Source organism: Leptopilina boulardi, unplaced genomic scaffold (genome assembly GCF_019393585.1).
Source record: "Leptopilina boulardi isolate dan_hultmark-lab unplaced genomic scaffold, ZJU_Lbou_2.1 LbouV2_179, whole genome shotgun sequence".
Classification (NCBI taxonomy): Eukaryota; Metazoa; Arthropoda; class Insecta; order Hymenoptera; family Figitidae; genus Leptopilina; species Leptopilina boulardi.
The window spans coordinates 1,238,575-1,253,575 of NW_026137728.1; the positions used below are offsets into that span (position 1 = coordinate 1,238,575).

At 24.0% G+C, this 15,001-nt stretch overlaps 2 protein-coding genes across 15 annotated transcripts in view; one reads left to right on the forward strand and one right to left on the reverse strand.

Annotated features, from left to right (window-relative positions):
* Positions 1 to 1,168: 1,168 nt before the first annotated feature.
* On the reverse strand, positions 1,169 to 13,340 carry LOC127277741 (contactin-2). 2 transcript variants are annotated; one of them, XM_051299065.1, is made up of 6 exons: positions 13,126 to 13,340; positions 8,671 to 8,961; positions 8,169 to 8,359; positions 5,285 to 5,414; positions 4,884 to 5,024; positions 1,169 to 2,223 (listed from the first exon to the last, which is right to left on the reverse strand). In XM_051299065.1, exons 1-6 carry the CDS (start codon positions 13,166 to 13,168, stop codon positions 2,060 to 2,062), a joined length of 960 nt encoding a protein of 319 aa, XP_051155022.1. In that variant the 5' UTR covers positions 13,169 to 13,340; the 3' UTR covers positions 1,169 to 2,059. The 2 variants fall into 2 exon arrangements, with proteins under 2 accessions (XP_051155022.1, XP_051155023.1); XM_051299066.1 differs by having other exon boundaries at positions 2,056 to 2,218.
* A 401-nt stretch (positions 13,341 to 13,741) lies between these two features.
* Positions 13,742 to 15,001, forward strand: part of LOC127277742 (protein retinal degeneration B) — a 59,262-nt gene continuing 58,002 nt past the window's right edge. For all 13 annotated transcript variants that reach the window (XR_007842400.1, XR_007842401.1, XM_051299067.1 and 10 more), the window contains exon 1: positions 13,742 to 13,888. The gene's annotated coding sequence lies outside the window, so the exon portion shown is untranslated. The remainder of the gene's footprint in view (positions 13,889 to 15,001) is intronic.

Here is a 15,001-nt window from a genome sequence, read left to right on the forward strand (position 1 = left end):
TTGTACCTAAAGCCACCCATTTTAAATATTCTTTAAACGCGACAATAAAATATTTTGCACTAAAAAAAAGCTGAATGTGAAGAAATAAAAAACGATTTTCAGATTAAGAATGTTCCATTGTTTTTTTTTTTAATTGAATTAAATAAAATCAAAAAGAATTTTAAAATAACAAAAATCTATTGATAATAGATTAATAATAATAATTAATAGATTTTTGAAAATTGTTTTCCTTTTTTGTTAACATCACAAATGTTAAAATTTAAAATTACTAAAAATGTTTATGGAAATAATTAAAAAAATACCTAATTAATTCATAATTTTAACTTTCTTTTTAAAAAAAAACTTTGGTACATTCTTAATAAATTTAAAATCGAAAATAATTTCACAATATTCGAAAAATGAGAATGAAAATTCGAAATTTCCAGATAATGTAGAAAGGAAATTTTTTTTTTTTTATAAATATATTATGAATTATGTACGATTTATGAAAATTATTTTACATCACGGTGACATTCGGCGTAGCTTGTGCAATTCTTAAAATTCTATTTTATTTCCGTTAGTATTGTGCATTCGTTAGTGTATTCATTTTGATTGAAATATCAAGTGGCAAAAATTACATTTGGTAAAATAGATAAAATAATATATTATTGAAGATTATATCTTCAAACAACAAAAAAAAATAGAGAAAAACGCGAAACTTGAAGATTAGATCTTCAATTTATTAAAATAACAAAACTCAACAAAAGCGCCTAAAATTTTCCCCTCATTTTCCTTTAATACAAATTATTATTATTCCTTTTTTTTCCTAAAAGTTTTACAATTATTTTTTATTCAATTTGATTGTTAATAAATTCATTTTTTTTTTATTTATTGAAAAAAAAATTGTAACTTTTTCTAAAAAAGTTGATATATTTTTAATTTAAAGTGTAAAAAATTCTTTTTTTTGAAAGAAAAAAAAAACTGTTTGTTACAATTGCAAAAATTGTGAAAAAAAATTGTTATTCGTAAAATAACATTTATATTTAAAGGCAAAATTTGGGAAAATTTGCTCGCTCAATTGAAAAAAAAAAAATATATAAAATAATTTTTTTCAGATAATACTGAAAAATGTTTTTAAAAAACAAAGCAATTAAATTGAGAGGAGGGAATGCACGTTTAAAAAAAAAAATTCTATTTTTTTTTTTTTTGAGCCCTCTTTGAATTACTTTTACGAAATCTTGAAAAACGATCTGAGCACTATGTCGATTGAACATTTTGTTTTTGTTTTTATAAATAACACCTTGTGCAAACCTTGAAAACGGCAGTAATCGCGACTTGAGTGTTCATCGATCTCTAAAATTCTAGCCTTCGAGTCTATTTTTTTTTTGCAAAAATGAAAAAAAGAATCCACCTTTTTTCGCACCTTAATGCGAATTTTTAATAAAAAAATTGAAATTTTTGTTTTTTCAAACAAATCTCCTTTTTTCGTCACAAAATTTCTAATTTGGAGAAATTTTTTTCAAAAAAAAAAAAATTTTTCTCTCATTTACCAACGAAAATTCTTCACTATGTCAAAATCTAGTGATTTTGAAATCTCAACATTTACAAAAAATCGTGAGAATTTCTCATCAAATTGGGAGGCAGGGGGATGGGGGAAAGAATCGAGATCGAAGTTTACAGTCTTTCTATAAATAACAACTTCTTGGGAAGTTTTTTTTTTCAGGACAAGCTCTGTCATTGAGCAACGACAAAATCGTTTATATTTTACGAACTTGCATGAAGTAATAAACATTTCTCTCTGAATATTGTAAATCCACTTTTTCGAATTCAACGTTTAAAATTCGAAATTTTTTTCGAAAATTTGATTTTAAAAATCGTGAATTAGTAATTTTCAATCAAAATTAATTTCAAAATTTTTACCTCTTTTTTCTGGTCATCTTCTTTCGATGACGAGAATTCAAGTTTTTTTTCCATTTTCTTTCCTTTTTTTTTTTGTTTATATGAATTTTGTGGAAAAATTGATATTCAATTCAGAGCGTTTATCGGGAAAGATCGCAGTTAAACGATGAGAAAACGATCGCTAGAGTCTTCTTGGTTGCACGACGTTATTATTGTTCAGTCGAGTCGTTGTCTGATTGTTAAAGTTTTCGTCAAGGGGGATGCGCTCCGTCCTCTCGTCAAAGAATCCTGGATTGAGAATAATATTCGGCACGAGCTCAATCACTTCCTGTTCCTCCAGCTGCGCTGCAATTGCGGAACGGCGATTAATTTTCATTAGTCTAGGCCATGGGACTTATTAGCTTCTACCCTTTCTCTTTTATTTTTTTTTTTTCAACACTCACCACTGTCACACGTTTCTCGAGATTGACTCACTTGACTATGTATTTTTGTTTTTCTAAACAGCCTTTTAATTTCTTTTTCCTAATTTTATTTTTATTAAAAACAAAAAAAATTAATAAAAATACAGGAATTCACGATAATAAGCTAATTATTTTTTTATTCTCCTACTTTTACAAAATTTAAATTATTTTTTTAAGTTAGCAAATACAAAAAAAAAATTTCCAAAATTTGATATTTAAAATACAAAAGCAGAAAAAAATAAATTTGTTGTATTTTTTTTCTTCGTATTGTAAACCGAATTTGAAAAAAAAAAAAAATTCTTCTGAGAATATTTTCTGAAACTGGAATGCAAGTCGTGCTCTTGAATTGCAATTTGTTTAAATTCTAAGCCTGATTGGACTATTGTGCTACTCTTGGACTATAAAACTAGTAAGAATTTTATTTTGGCTTTCTAGTAGCACCTGGTGCTATTTTTCTAGGCCATAATGCTCTACTTCTAATTTTTAAGTATTCATAAATTAATATGCACTAGACGTGCACTTTCTATATATATATTACTAAAAAAAAAATAAAACCACCAACCCTTTAGTGTATTGATCTTAACAAGATTGATTTTTCCTTTTTCTTTTTGTTTTCTCTTACTCCACCTCTATTGATTTTATACCTTCGAAAATAAGAAGCACACACTCTCAAAACAAGTATTCAAAGAAAAGCTATAAATTCTCAGAGTAATATAAAAGAAAAATTCCTCTGTAATTACGAATCTAAGAAAAAAAACAGTTTTTTTCCCCCAAACACCTTTTCTCTGAATTTTTCTACAAAAAAGAAAATTATTTATTACTGTAATTAAATAATAAATAAATTTTTATTAAAAGTACAAAAATCAATTTTCAATTATTATTATTACTTTTTTATTATATATTCTTTTTACGTAAAAAATTAGTTTTCAACAGTAAATTTCAAAAAAAAAAAATTTCAAAAAAGAAATTAAATTAAATTTTTGCTCTTTAAAAATAGAAAATAATAGAATTCGATTTTTTTCTCCTAAACAAATAAAAATTACTGTTAATAAATAAATTATTGTTAAACAAGAGAAAGGATTAAAATTAGAAACATGCGTTTCTAAAATGCTGAAATATTTTGAAGACTAAAGACATTTTTTTTTTTTTACTAGGTTTAGAATTTATTTCCTTTGTGTTATAACAAATCTCTAAAAAGAAATGAACATTCCCAAGAAACAAAATTTCAGAAAAAAATGTAAAACATAAAAGTGAGTCAAAATTATTGTACGTGTAAGATTTGTACTGTGAAATTTTACAAAAAAAAAAATTAATTATCTTTGAAACGATTATTATTAATAAAAGAAAAATTTATCGATTATATATATAAATACTAAATTTTATACTATAATTCTGTTGTTTTGTTGATAATAATAATAATAATACCACCCATTTATGGTTCAAAGATGGACCACGGGGAATGTATTAATAAATAAATAAATAATAATATTATAATTTACATTATTATTATTATTATTATTTTTACAATTTAAATGTATTATTATTTTAATTAATTTAATAATTAAGTAATTTTAATTTATTTAAATTAGGCATAAAATAGAAAAAAAAAGTTTTAGAAAAATTAATTCTACTTTTGTACCAAAAAAATAAAATTTCATTTTACATTTATATAGAAAAAAAAGGAGAAAAAAAATCCCCAGAACAGTTTTAAACGAAAGGTTTGGTGGTTATTGAAAAATGATTAATCATTTGTTAATAAAAGTACCTTGAGAGTAATCTCGTGCCTTACGTGTAGAGTGCAAAAAAAGTTAGAGAATATATAAAATATATATTATTCAAAATAAAAAGAAACGAATTTTATTTATAATAGAAAAAAAAACGTATTAAAACTATTTTAAAGTTTCTAAGCGTTCGTAGCTCGGAAAATTTAGTAAAGAAGGAGCTGGCGTTAGAATAGCATTATTAAAAAAGTAATTTGATTTAGAAGAACAAAAAAAAATATATATTAATGTAGGTGTTTTGGTGTTATATTGTTATTAAAGGAAGCTAGAGATCAAAGGCCGTAGATATATAATTATTAATGACTAGTGATGATTGTCTCTGCTACCAAAATTCCATGATGATTAAATGATTTAATGAGATAGAGGTTAAATTAGTCTTTTTTTTTTTAATATCAAGCGACTCTTAGAATTTCAAATAGTAGTAACAAGAAAAAAACACAAGGAAATTAAACGTTATATTTCAAGGGATATTTAATTATTTACTTTTTTCATTTTATTTATTACATTGAATATTCAAATTTTTATTTTCTGCTTTTACAAAATATAGAAAAATATTTGGAAAAAAAATGTAGTCTTCAAAATAAATAATTAAATTTTATTTCCCTTGAAATAACGTTTTTAAATATTAATAATTAAAAAAAAAAAATTTGTTAAATAGAAGATTAGTTCTGATTTATATAGCCAGTAGCAGAAACAAAGCGGTTAAAGAGACAGAGTAGAAGCGGTTAAAGCTTATTTCTAAAAATTACAAGAATATGCTTACAAGATGCCTTGCACTCGCGATAAAGAAGGAAACACGTTCCAAAACCAAGAATCATTAAAGTCCCCATAACAATTCCTACCGCTGCCACCCACACGCGAGTATCAAAATTTTCAGCTCCTGCTAAAAGATGTCTTGCCAATTCTGAAAAATTGTTTATTACGCTTGCAAAATTATATAATCAGCCGTAAAATCGTTAACAATCCTGATTCAAATTATTATTTTTCTATATATACAAAATCATTTATGAAAGATTTATTTCCAAAAATATGGAAATAGTTCAAAAAAAAACCGGTTAATAATCCCCTAATTGAAAAGTAAGCGTTATAAATGTTAATTATATTATAGTTAAAAATAATAATAGATTAAAATAAAAAAAAAAAAAAAAAATTGTTCAATCTTACCCAATTCTTCATCGCTGTGATGTGTGTGACCCTCGACTTCGACAATTTCGCCTGGACCAAGTTCATTGGTTGCCCAAACTCGAAACGAATATGTCGTATTTGGCTCCAAATGATAGACGTCTATTTGCCTCTGTGAAAATTAAAATAATTATCAAAAAAAAAAAAAAAAACGTATAATTTTACACCTTTTTTGAAATTTCACATTTTTATAGAATTTAACTTTAATTAATAATTATATTATTACATTCAAATTTATTATGCAACATTTTTTTTTCTATAAATTATTTCAATTTTAAATGGAAAACTGCAAATCGAATTTTTTTCAAAAATTAGTTTTATCGTATTTTACACTCAGGGTGTCTAACAAGTGCTAGGAAAAAAAATTCCCTGACTTTTCGCTGACCTAAATTACACTAAAAAATGTTTATTTTCATCAAATAAAATTTATTTTGATACAATTAAATCATTTACCTGTCAATTATCCACTAATTTCATATGTATTTGAATCAAATAAATAATGTTTCGAAAGAATTTTTATGGCGTCAAATCATGAATTATCAAATTTTTATTTATTAAAATTATATAAAGCAGATTTTCTAGTACATCGAATTTTGAAAATTTTGCATAATATAAAATTCACTTTATACAATTTTTCTAAATAGAAATTCGATAAATTAATATTCGACGCCGTAAAAATTTTTATAAGTTAAATGTGGGTATTAGCAATTAAAATAATTTACTTTATTTGAATTTGAACCGATAAAATAAAATTGTATCAAATTAATTTGATTTATATTAAAAAACAAAATATTTCACTGAAAAAAATTAATTAATTGTTACACTGTCCGACAATGATTTTGCCCCTCGGATAATTCCGGTCACTTTCGATAGATTTTTACACGCTGATTACGAATCTGCAAATAAAAATGCTCTAGCACGTCCAGTTTCTGAGAAAATTAGTGTTAAAAAGTCGAAAATGCGTGTTTTTGGCCATATTTGAATTTGAATAAAATAAAAACAAGAGGTGCTAGAATCTTGTTCTTGGGTTCAAATGAAAGCTTGAAACTTAAACAACAATTCCATGAAGGGAAAAATTAAAGGCATAATGATAAGGCTGTTAAAACTTATTTTTTCATTTGCGATTAATTTTGTCATTTTTCATAATCAACGAACACCGTGTATAACCTTAATAGTTTAAAACAAGTGAAAAACAAGTGAATGAAACATCATTCGAATTTGAAAATTTTTCACGTGACTTTCAGGTTACTTATTATCTATTAATTTTTAAACTTACCTTCTTTAAACCATATTTAAATAAGATAATGTTCACTATACAGTTTTTTGAAGACTTCTGCAGAACGCTGGGCCGAATTGTTTTTATTAACAAAATACAGTAATAAATAATTAACTTTCAATTTTATGTTAAATGAAACTAATAAGATGTTAATTATATAAACTTTTTTAGGTGTATTGTGAAATTTTGTTATTTGTGATAATTATTTATTATTTATTAAAGTTTGTGTGTTTATACTCGTCACGATTGACGAAAATAGTTAATAGAAAATTAATTAGATAATAAGTAACCTGAAAGTCAACTGAAAAATTTTCAAATTCGAATGATGTTTCATTCACTTGCTTGTCACTTGTTTCAAAATGTTAGGGTTATATACAGTGTTCGTTGAATATGAAAAATGACAAAATTAATCGCAAATGAAAAAATAAGTTTTAACAGCCTTATCATTATGCCTTTAATTTTTCCCTTCATGGAATTGTTGTTTAAGTTTCAAGCTTTCATTTGAACCCAAGAACAAGATTCTAGCACCTCTTGTTTTTATTTTATTCAAATTCAAATATGGCCAAAAACACGCATTTTCGACTTTTTAACACTAATTTTCTCAGAAACTGGACGTGCTAGAGCATTTTTATTTGCAGATTCGTAATCAGCGTGTAAAAATCTATCGAAAGTGACCGGAATTATCCGAGGGGCAGAAAAAAAAATCATTTTTGTCGGACAGTGTTATTCAAGTTTAAAAAATCATTTATTAGATTCAATAAATAGTATCTAGTAAATAATTATTTAATTAATCGGGGTGTCTACTAAAAATTTGAATTAAAATTCCAGGACTTTTCCAGGACAAATTTTTAATTTTTCCAAGACATTAACTTGGATGACTTTAAGGAATAAAATAATTTTTAGTTTAACTATTGTTGTCAAAAATTTAATTAAAAAAACAATTTTAATAAATATTACAGAAACATTATTAAATATTACATTACGTAACTTAAGTGAATTTTCATTTTACTTATTTAATTAATTTTTTTTTAACTTGATTGACAAAATTATAAATTTTTGAAAATTTAAAAGCAAAATATAAAAAATTCAAGGACAAAAATTAAAATTCCAGGACTTTCAAGGACATTTCAGGACATTTTTTCAAATTCCAGGACATTTCCAGGACTTCCAGGACTAGTAGACACCCTGTTAATGAATATAAGATATATCACATGCTTAATAATTGAGTGTGAAGGCCAAGTTTTTAATTTGCATTTGCTTTGGGAAAAAATTTAATAAATTTTTGAAACTAATAGTCACTGTAATTTATTTATTAAAAAATTCCAGAAAATTAAAGAAATTCCCTGACTTCCCTGACCGTTAGACACCCTAACACTGTAAAAGTCCCAAAAAGTTGCGCACTTCATGCACTGAATTTCGTAATTTCTCTCAAAATAATGAGAAAAAAAATTATTATCCTAATAGTATTTTTTTTCAATCGAATATTTTGTTTCAATTTTAACGAAATTTCAGTAAAACAAATGTTCTTAATGAATTATTAAAAAAAAGAAAAAAGAATGCAATTATTCTAATTTTCAATGTAAATCTTACAGAATTTGGAGGAATGTGATTCGGAATAATAGGCTTCCAATCTTCAGGTTCATCTCCGTGGCTCGCTTTTAAGCGATACTGGGCAGTGAAGTCTATAATTGGATAACCTCCGGTTCCTCCAACTTCCCAAAGGATATTGGCCAAAATAGTCGAGGGTTTTACCCAGACATTATGTAAAGCCGGCGGTGGAGCTGAAAAAATCCATTTTTGTAAAAAAAAATATGCTTTTTCCAGTCAATTTAAAGGGACATTTTTTAATTTTTCCGGGAAAAAAAAAAATTCAAAAAACTTTAAAATTATTTTAAAATATTTCTAAAAATTTACTACAATAAATTAAAATGTTAATTTTGAAAAATTATTCCTCGTGAAAATAATTTTTAAAGAATAAAGAAGAAAACTAAATTTGTTTTGAATTAAATTTTGACAATATTATCCTCCTCAGGCAATATTTCTTTTGTGCGTATATTATAAAAAATATTTTCATTCAAAAATTCCAACTCACTTCTAACTCGTACATTATAACTAATTTTCACAGCATCCGCATCATTATCTAATGTGCAAGAATAATTTCCAGCGTCGTGTTTGGTGACATTGACTAGCTCCAGTGTTCCATTAGGCTTGACTTTTGATCTTTGGATTTGGCCATCCTCTCGGCCATCTCTAATCCACATCACCGGTAGAAAATCTCTTGTATACGTTGAACTTTCATCGTTCGTGCAATGCAAACTTAAATTTTGACCTATATCTATTGCAACATCGCGTACTGGCAACTCCGCTAGTGCTCTCTGCCATTCTGAAATATCAAAAAAGCTCAACTCAATCCGGATTTACTTCTTCTCATGAGAAAATATTTTGCAATGAGGGAATATTCAAATAAATTTATAATCTCTCTTATTCAAAAATAAATATACCAAATATTTTATCAAGTAAATATTATTTATATTATTATTTTATTTTTATTATTAATAATTATTTTATTTTCATTATTATTAACTGAATATTAGAACAAATTTAACAAAAAATCGATAATGAGAAAGTATCTATTTGTTATGTAAAAAAGACTCAATTATTTAATGACGTCATTAATTTTTTTTTTTTGTTGTTAAATTGTAATTTTTTTCTTACTTATTAAAGCCGAATTTTTTACAGTTTCTATAAAACAAAATTTTTATCATGTATCTAAAGTTCTGAGTGTTCAAATGAACGAAATCATTTTTTTTATCTAAAATTTTTTAAAAAATTACTACAGCAATAAAAAATAAAAAAGTACATTAAATTTAATTATTAAATTTATTTTTAGACACAAAAAACAGTATTTTAGATAAAATTTGAAGTTAAAAAAGTAGTAAACAAAAATTTTTCGTTTAGGCCTCGGATCGACTTTAAGACACAAAATAAGTTGTTATAGTCGATTTATATTTCAAAAAAAAATTTGAAAAAATCGGTTTTTTTTTATTTTAATAAAATTTAATCGGTTAATAAATATTTTACTTTAAATAACTAATGTTATTAGATATGAAATTTATATTATTAATTCCGTAAGGAGAATAATTCTATAATGAATATTATCGCAAGAAAATTTATTTCGAGTATTTCAAAATCGAACTAATTTTAAGACAAATTTTCAAAATTTTATTTCAGGACAAATTTCTAAAAAAAATTCTTAAAGTTCCAATTTTTATAATTTTTTAAAGTCTGATTTAAGCAATTTATTCGAATTTAAAATTTTGTCATTGTTTTTAGTTTTGATGGTCAAATAAATTTCAGGCAATACTTAATCAAGTTTTACAGATTTTTAAATAAAAATTTGTTTCAAATAAAAATTTTTGAAGAGTTAAAATTGAAATTTTTAGAAATAATTGAATTTAAAAAAATATTTTGTTAATTTTCAGACAATAATTAAATTTTACAATTACTAAAAATAAAAATAATTTATCAAATAATTTTAGATAACAGTTTTTAAAAGTAAGTAATTGAATTTTCAAAGATTTACAATTTTGATTTTTGAAATTAATTGAACTTCAAGTGATTTTTAATTAAAATTTTTTTGATGATTTCACTAAAAAATTTATTAGAAATTGCAGACAAAAATACAATAATTTGAAAATTATTTAAGTGAAAAATGGTTTCAGATAGTTGAATTTTCGAAGAATATTATAAAAATCATTAAAAATAATTGTATTTCAGGAGAGTTCTAATTGAAATTATTAAATTTTAAAAAAATTTAAAAGGAAAATTTGAGAAATAATTAAATTTTAGAAGCTTTTAAATTGAAATTTTTGAAAATAATTGAATTTCAAAAGATTGTGTTAAATTTCGAAAAATAATTATAATAAGAGAAATTTTTAATGATTTCTGTTGAAATAAAGAATTTATTAGAAATCACATAAAAAAAATTGAATTCCAAAAGTTTTTAATTAAAAAATGTTTTCAGATAATTGAATTTTTTCAAAGAATATTATAAATATTATTAAAAATAATTGAAATTTTTGCAAATAATTAAATTTCAAGTGATTTTGTATTAAAAATTTTTTGTGTAATTTTATTTGCTAATTTTTTTTTTTAATTATAAACAATTATTAAATTTCATAAAAATTTTAATATGAAAAATAGTTTAAGATAATTGAATTTATCAAGAATTTCATTAAAAATATTAAAAATAACTAATTTAGTGAAGAATTCAGGGTGGCGATAATTTTTATGATTATAAATTCCCGGTCAAAAAATGACAAAAATTGACCATTTTTTTTCTAAAAAATTCATAATTTTTTTATTTTTTAATATTAATTCTTCTAATAAATTTTAATAATGCGCTACTACAAAAATATAATTAGATACTTATTTTAAAAATAAATGTTTCTGAGAAGTTAATGCAACAAGATGTAATAGACGATATAAATTTTTAGAATATCTGAAAAATTCCCGGTTAAACTATGAATTTCCCGGTTTCCCGGTTGTATTTAAATAGTAAACAACCTGTAACATAAAAATTTCAAAAATTAAGAAGTAAATTATAAAAATATATAAAAAAAATAGATATATAAATTATAAAAAAAAAAATACTAAAGGAAAATAAAATGTATAAACCTGAAAAAATTATTATTTAAATAAATAATTGAAAAATAATTGTAATTTTATAAGAATGTATATTATTTCACATGATATTTATTATGATTTAGGAAATTTTCCGGCCTTTTAAAGACCTATCATTTCATACTGATATAATTTATAATCGTGTAACAAGTGAAGAATATATTGCATGACTCAGACGAAGGCGAAGGGTAGTTATTTTGATTCCACTCAAGGGGGATCCCACCCTTTTAGTATTAGTCACGCAATATTCGATTCTGTCATGACTTTCAACTTAAATTTTTATCTAAATTATTCTTGAGAATAATACTATATATATATATAGATAAACGGAAAAAGCTTTTAGCAATATTGCCAATATACATTACTCGAGATTTCGTAACAAAAACTCTCAACATTTCTTAACTTAAAAAAAAAAATTCCATTGTATTTAAATTACTATAATTATTATTAATTACAGTAAATTAATAAATATGTGCATTAAAATCACAATTTTTTTGATTTAATTATATTAACAAAAAAAAAATATTCAAATCTTAATTTTTTTCAAATTTAATTTACAAATAAAAATTTATATATTTTTTTTTCACACTGTAATCAAAAGGAAACAATTGAATTACGCACGTTAATAATAAAAAAAAGGCCAAGAACTTTAAATAAAAATACGTTTACATAAACTTTAAGACAATGAATCGTTTCAGTTACATGATAATTTTTGTCATTGAGAAAAAAAAAAGAAAGTATACTTAATTATTAGCAATTTTCTTATATTATTATTTCATATACATAATTTGAAAATGTAATTTTAAACAATTTTAAATTCAACATTTTGCAAAATTATCCTCAACTTTTACTAGCTAATAACGATTAAATAAAATAACAAATATGTGTTTTTTTCTTTAAAATTACTATACCAAAGAATTATATAATTTTTGATGGTTGTCATGCGATCATAATCATTTTATACACGAACTTCCATCTTTTGTAATCAAATAATGATCAAATGGACTCGCATTGTTGAATTGCCGGATGAATTATATATTTGCATAATTATTACAGATCATCAGAAAGATTTTGTTTCAAACAGAAATCTCAGTAAAAGAAAAATTTAATACAAATTGTTCAGATTTTTGTCAGACATTAAAAAAATTACATTAAATTATTTTAGTAGTAATTAATAAAATTTTATCTCAAAAAAAACTATAACAATTACCTTACAAATAAAATCCTATGAAATTTTAAATTAACCTTGAAGATTGAGGAAAATTAATATTTTTTAATTTCTCTTATTTACGACGCAATAAAAATATGAATCGAAACAATAATATAAAACTAGAAACATAAATATAACATTAAATAATAGAATTATTAATTAATAATTTAAATGGTAATAGAAAATTAAAATCAAAATAAAGAATTAAATATAATTTTTCCCAAAAAATAATATTATTAAAAAATAGTTTAAAAGTAGACAATAATAAAACAATGACAATTATAACCTTAAAATTAAAACTGTCAAAATTGACAGAACGTCAATTCTCACAAACAAAAGAGAGGGGGTAAATTCAAGGAATAACAAACTTGACAAAAATGAAGATGAAAGCGCTCAAGTGATAATATGGATTTTTAAAAAAGACGAAAGAAAATGTATCAGAAAAAGGGACAGTGTAAAGATGTTATCAGAATACTTGCATAATGTGTCCCTGAATCTTAATCAGATAGTTACAATCTATAAAGGTATTGTATATTGACATGTATATGACTACACGCGGGAGGATAAATATATATATAACTAAACTCATTGATCGGTAAATGCAAAATGTCTTATTGCGAATTTTGTATTTTTCGGGGGGGAAAAAAAACTCACCTGCCAGTAGGAACAGCATAAACACAACCGTGTGACCAACCATTCTCCCATATTAGGCGCTTCAGTGCGTTTATTTTTTTTTTTTTTTTTGGGAGAATTTATAATTAAAGCTTTCTTATCGGCCACATTTTTTTTTAATCCCCGCGAATTGTCACTTCTCACTAACTGTCAAACACATGACGCTTCGCATGGCTTCGCAGAACACCGCCCGTTCATTGGATTTTATTGAATCGTTCGTTGCGCCTTCATGTGGCAGAAAACCTCAACTATATGTTGCAGGTGTGCCAACGCAAAGGAAAAAAGAATGACAGGGTTGAGAATGTTTAATATCGATTTTACGAGAGCCAATCAAAAATCTTAGCTGAAATTTATTGGACAAGTGAATCGATCAAAATGTATTATTTTTAATCGTTTTTGAATTTCTCGTAGGAAATAATTTCGAATTTTCTATTTTAATAACAGTAAAGAGCTTTTTGGTGATATTTTTTCCAACAACGAGCAGCCAATCAAATTTTCGATCTCGACATTTCAAATTTTCTTATCTAGATGTTGGTATGACCTGAAAAAAATGTCTGTTGAAAACTTGGAAATCTTCTTTATCGACAATTTGCAATTCTGAGCAGAATAAACAAGAAAAGCGGTGGAGTAAATTGTGATGGTGGGCAATTCGTGTGTGTTTTAATAGAAAATAATGACCTATAGTTTACAAACACAGTGTAAGAAGACCAGCAAGTGAACGGGTGTATACTATATCTATATATAGGTGAGTGTCTAGTCTTTTGCACGAGATCAATCGATCGTGTTTTTCCAAACTATATGTGAACCTGCGATCAAACTGAATGCGCATATTTTTCTTTTTTTTTCCCGAAAAATTGAATGACAGTTCACAAAGAAACAGTGAAATGACGTTCTACTTTGAATTAATAATCAGTTGGTACTTAATTTTTTTTTTATCATTTCTTTCTATCTACATTGTTATCAATTGTTATTTAAATTTCATTTTTTTGTTCTATCTGTAAATTGTTATCTCGCGAGGCATAGATTTTCAAAACACTCATTACATACATTACTATTTAATTTTTTTTGTTTAAAATGAACTTTGTTTTGAAAAACAAATTCTGGAAAATTTAAATCTTAACCTATAAAATAATAATAGATATTTTATTATAATTAGCGGCTAATTATAGGAAATTAATATTTTTAATTGGAATTTCATATCGTTTTTTTTTCTCGATATTTTTGTAAGGAAAAAAAAATAAACCAATGAAGCTCTTTAGAACGGGTTTTTTTTGGTACTTAAATCTTTTTCGATTCGAGTTATTTTAGTGATCATAAAAATTGTGGACATTAATATTTTCAAACAGCGGAAGCACTTAAAGAACGTGATCTGTTTTATATTATATTTTTTCTTTTTTGAAGAGATATATACTTTCCGCAAAAAATAATATTGACTTTCAATTTCTTTTTTTGCGATTATTAATATTAATCACAAATGTGATTTTTATTTAAAATTGTATAATTAAATTATTAATAAATTTAAAAAAAATAAAGAATTTTGGAAATTTAAGAAAATATATATTCAATGACATTTTGATTGTCAACATTAGGAGAATATTATAGACTAAACACAGGAGATTTTGTTTATATGTACCATCGCAAAAAATCCATATTTCACATTTCAAGATGAAATGGACGATATTCATCATCATCATCATCATTTCCATTTGTTTACTTTCCTTTTATGCGCTTTATATTATAGTCTTTTATGAAAGAATTTTTTCTTTTTCGAAAATACAAAAATTATGCAATATATTTTATTGAATTAAATTATTTTTTAGTCAAAAATTAAAATTGAAAATTATCAAATAAAAAGAAA

Excerpts from the sequence above, each read along its gene's own strand:
- LOC127277741 (XM_051299065.1), bottom strand. The coding sequence starts at position 13,168 with ATGGTTGGTCACACGGTTGTGTTTATGCTGTTCCTACTGGCAG. Across the intron at positions 8,962-13,125 it reads TATGCTGTTCCTACTGGCAG|AATGGCAGAGAGCACTAGCG; the intron begins GTGAGTTTTTTT and ends TTGATATTTCAG. Across the intron at positions 5,415-8,168 it reads ATCACATTCCTCCAAATTCT|AGGCAAATAGACGTCTATCA; the intron begins GTAAGATTTACA and ends TAATTTTCACAG.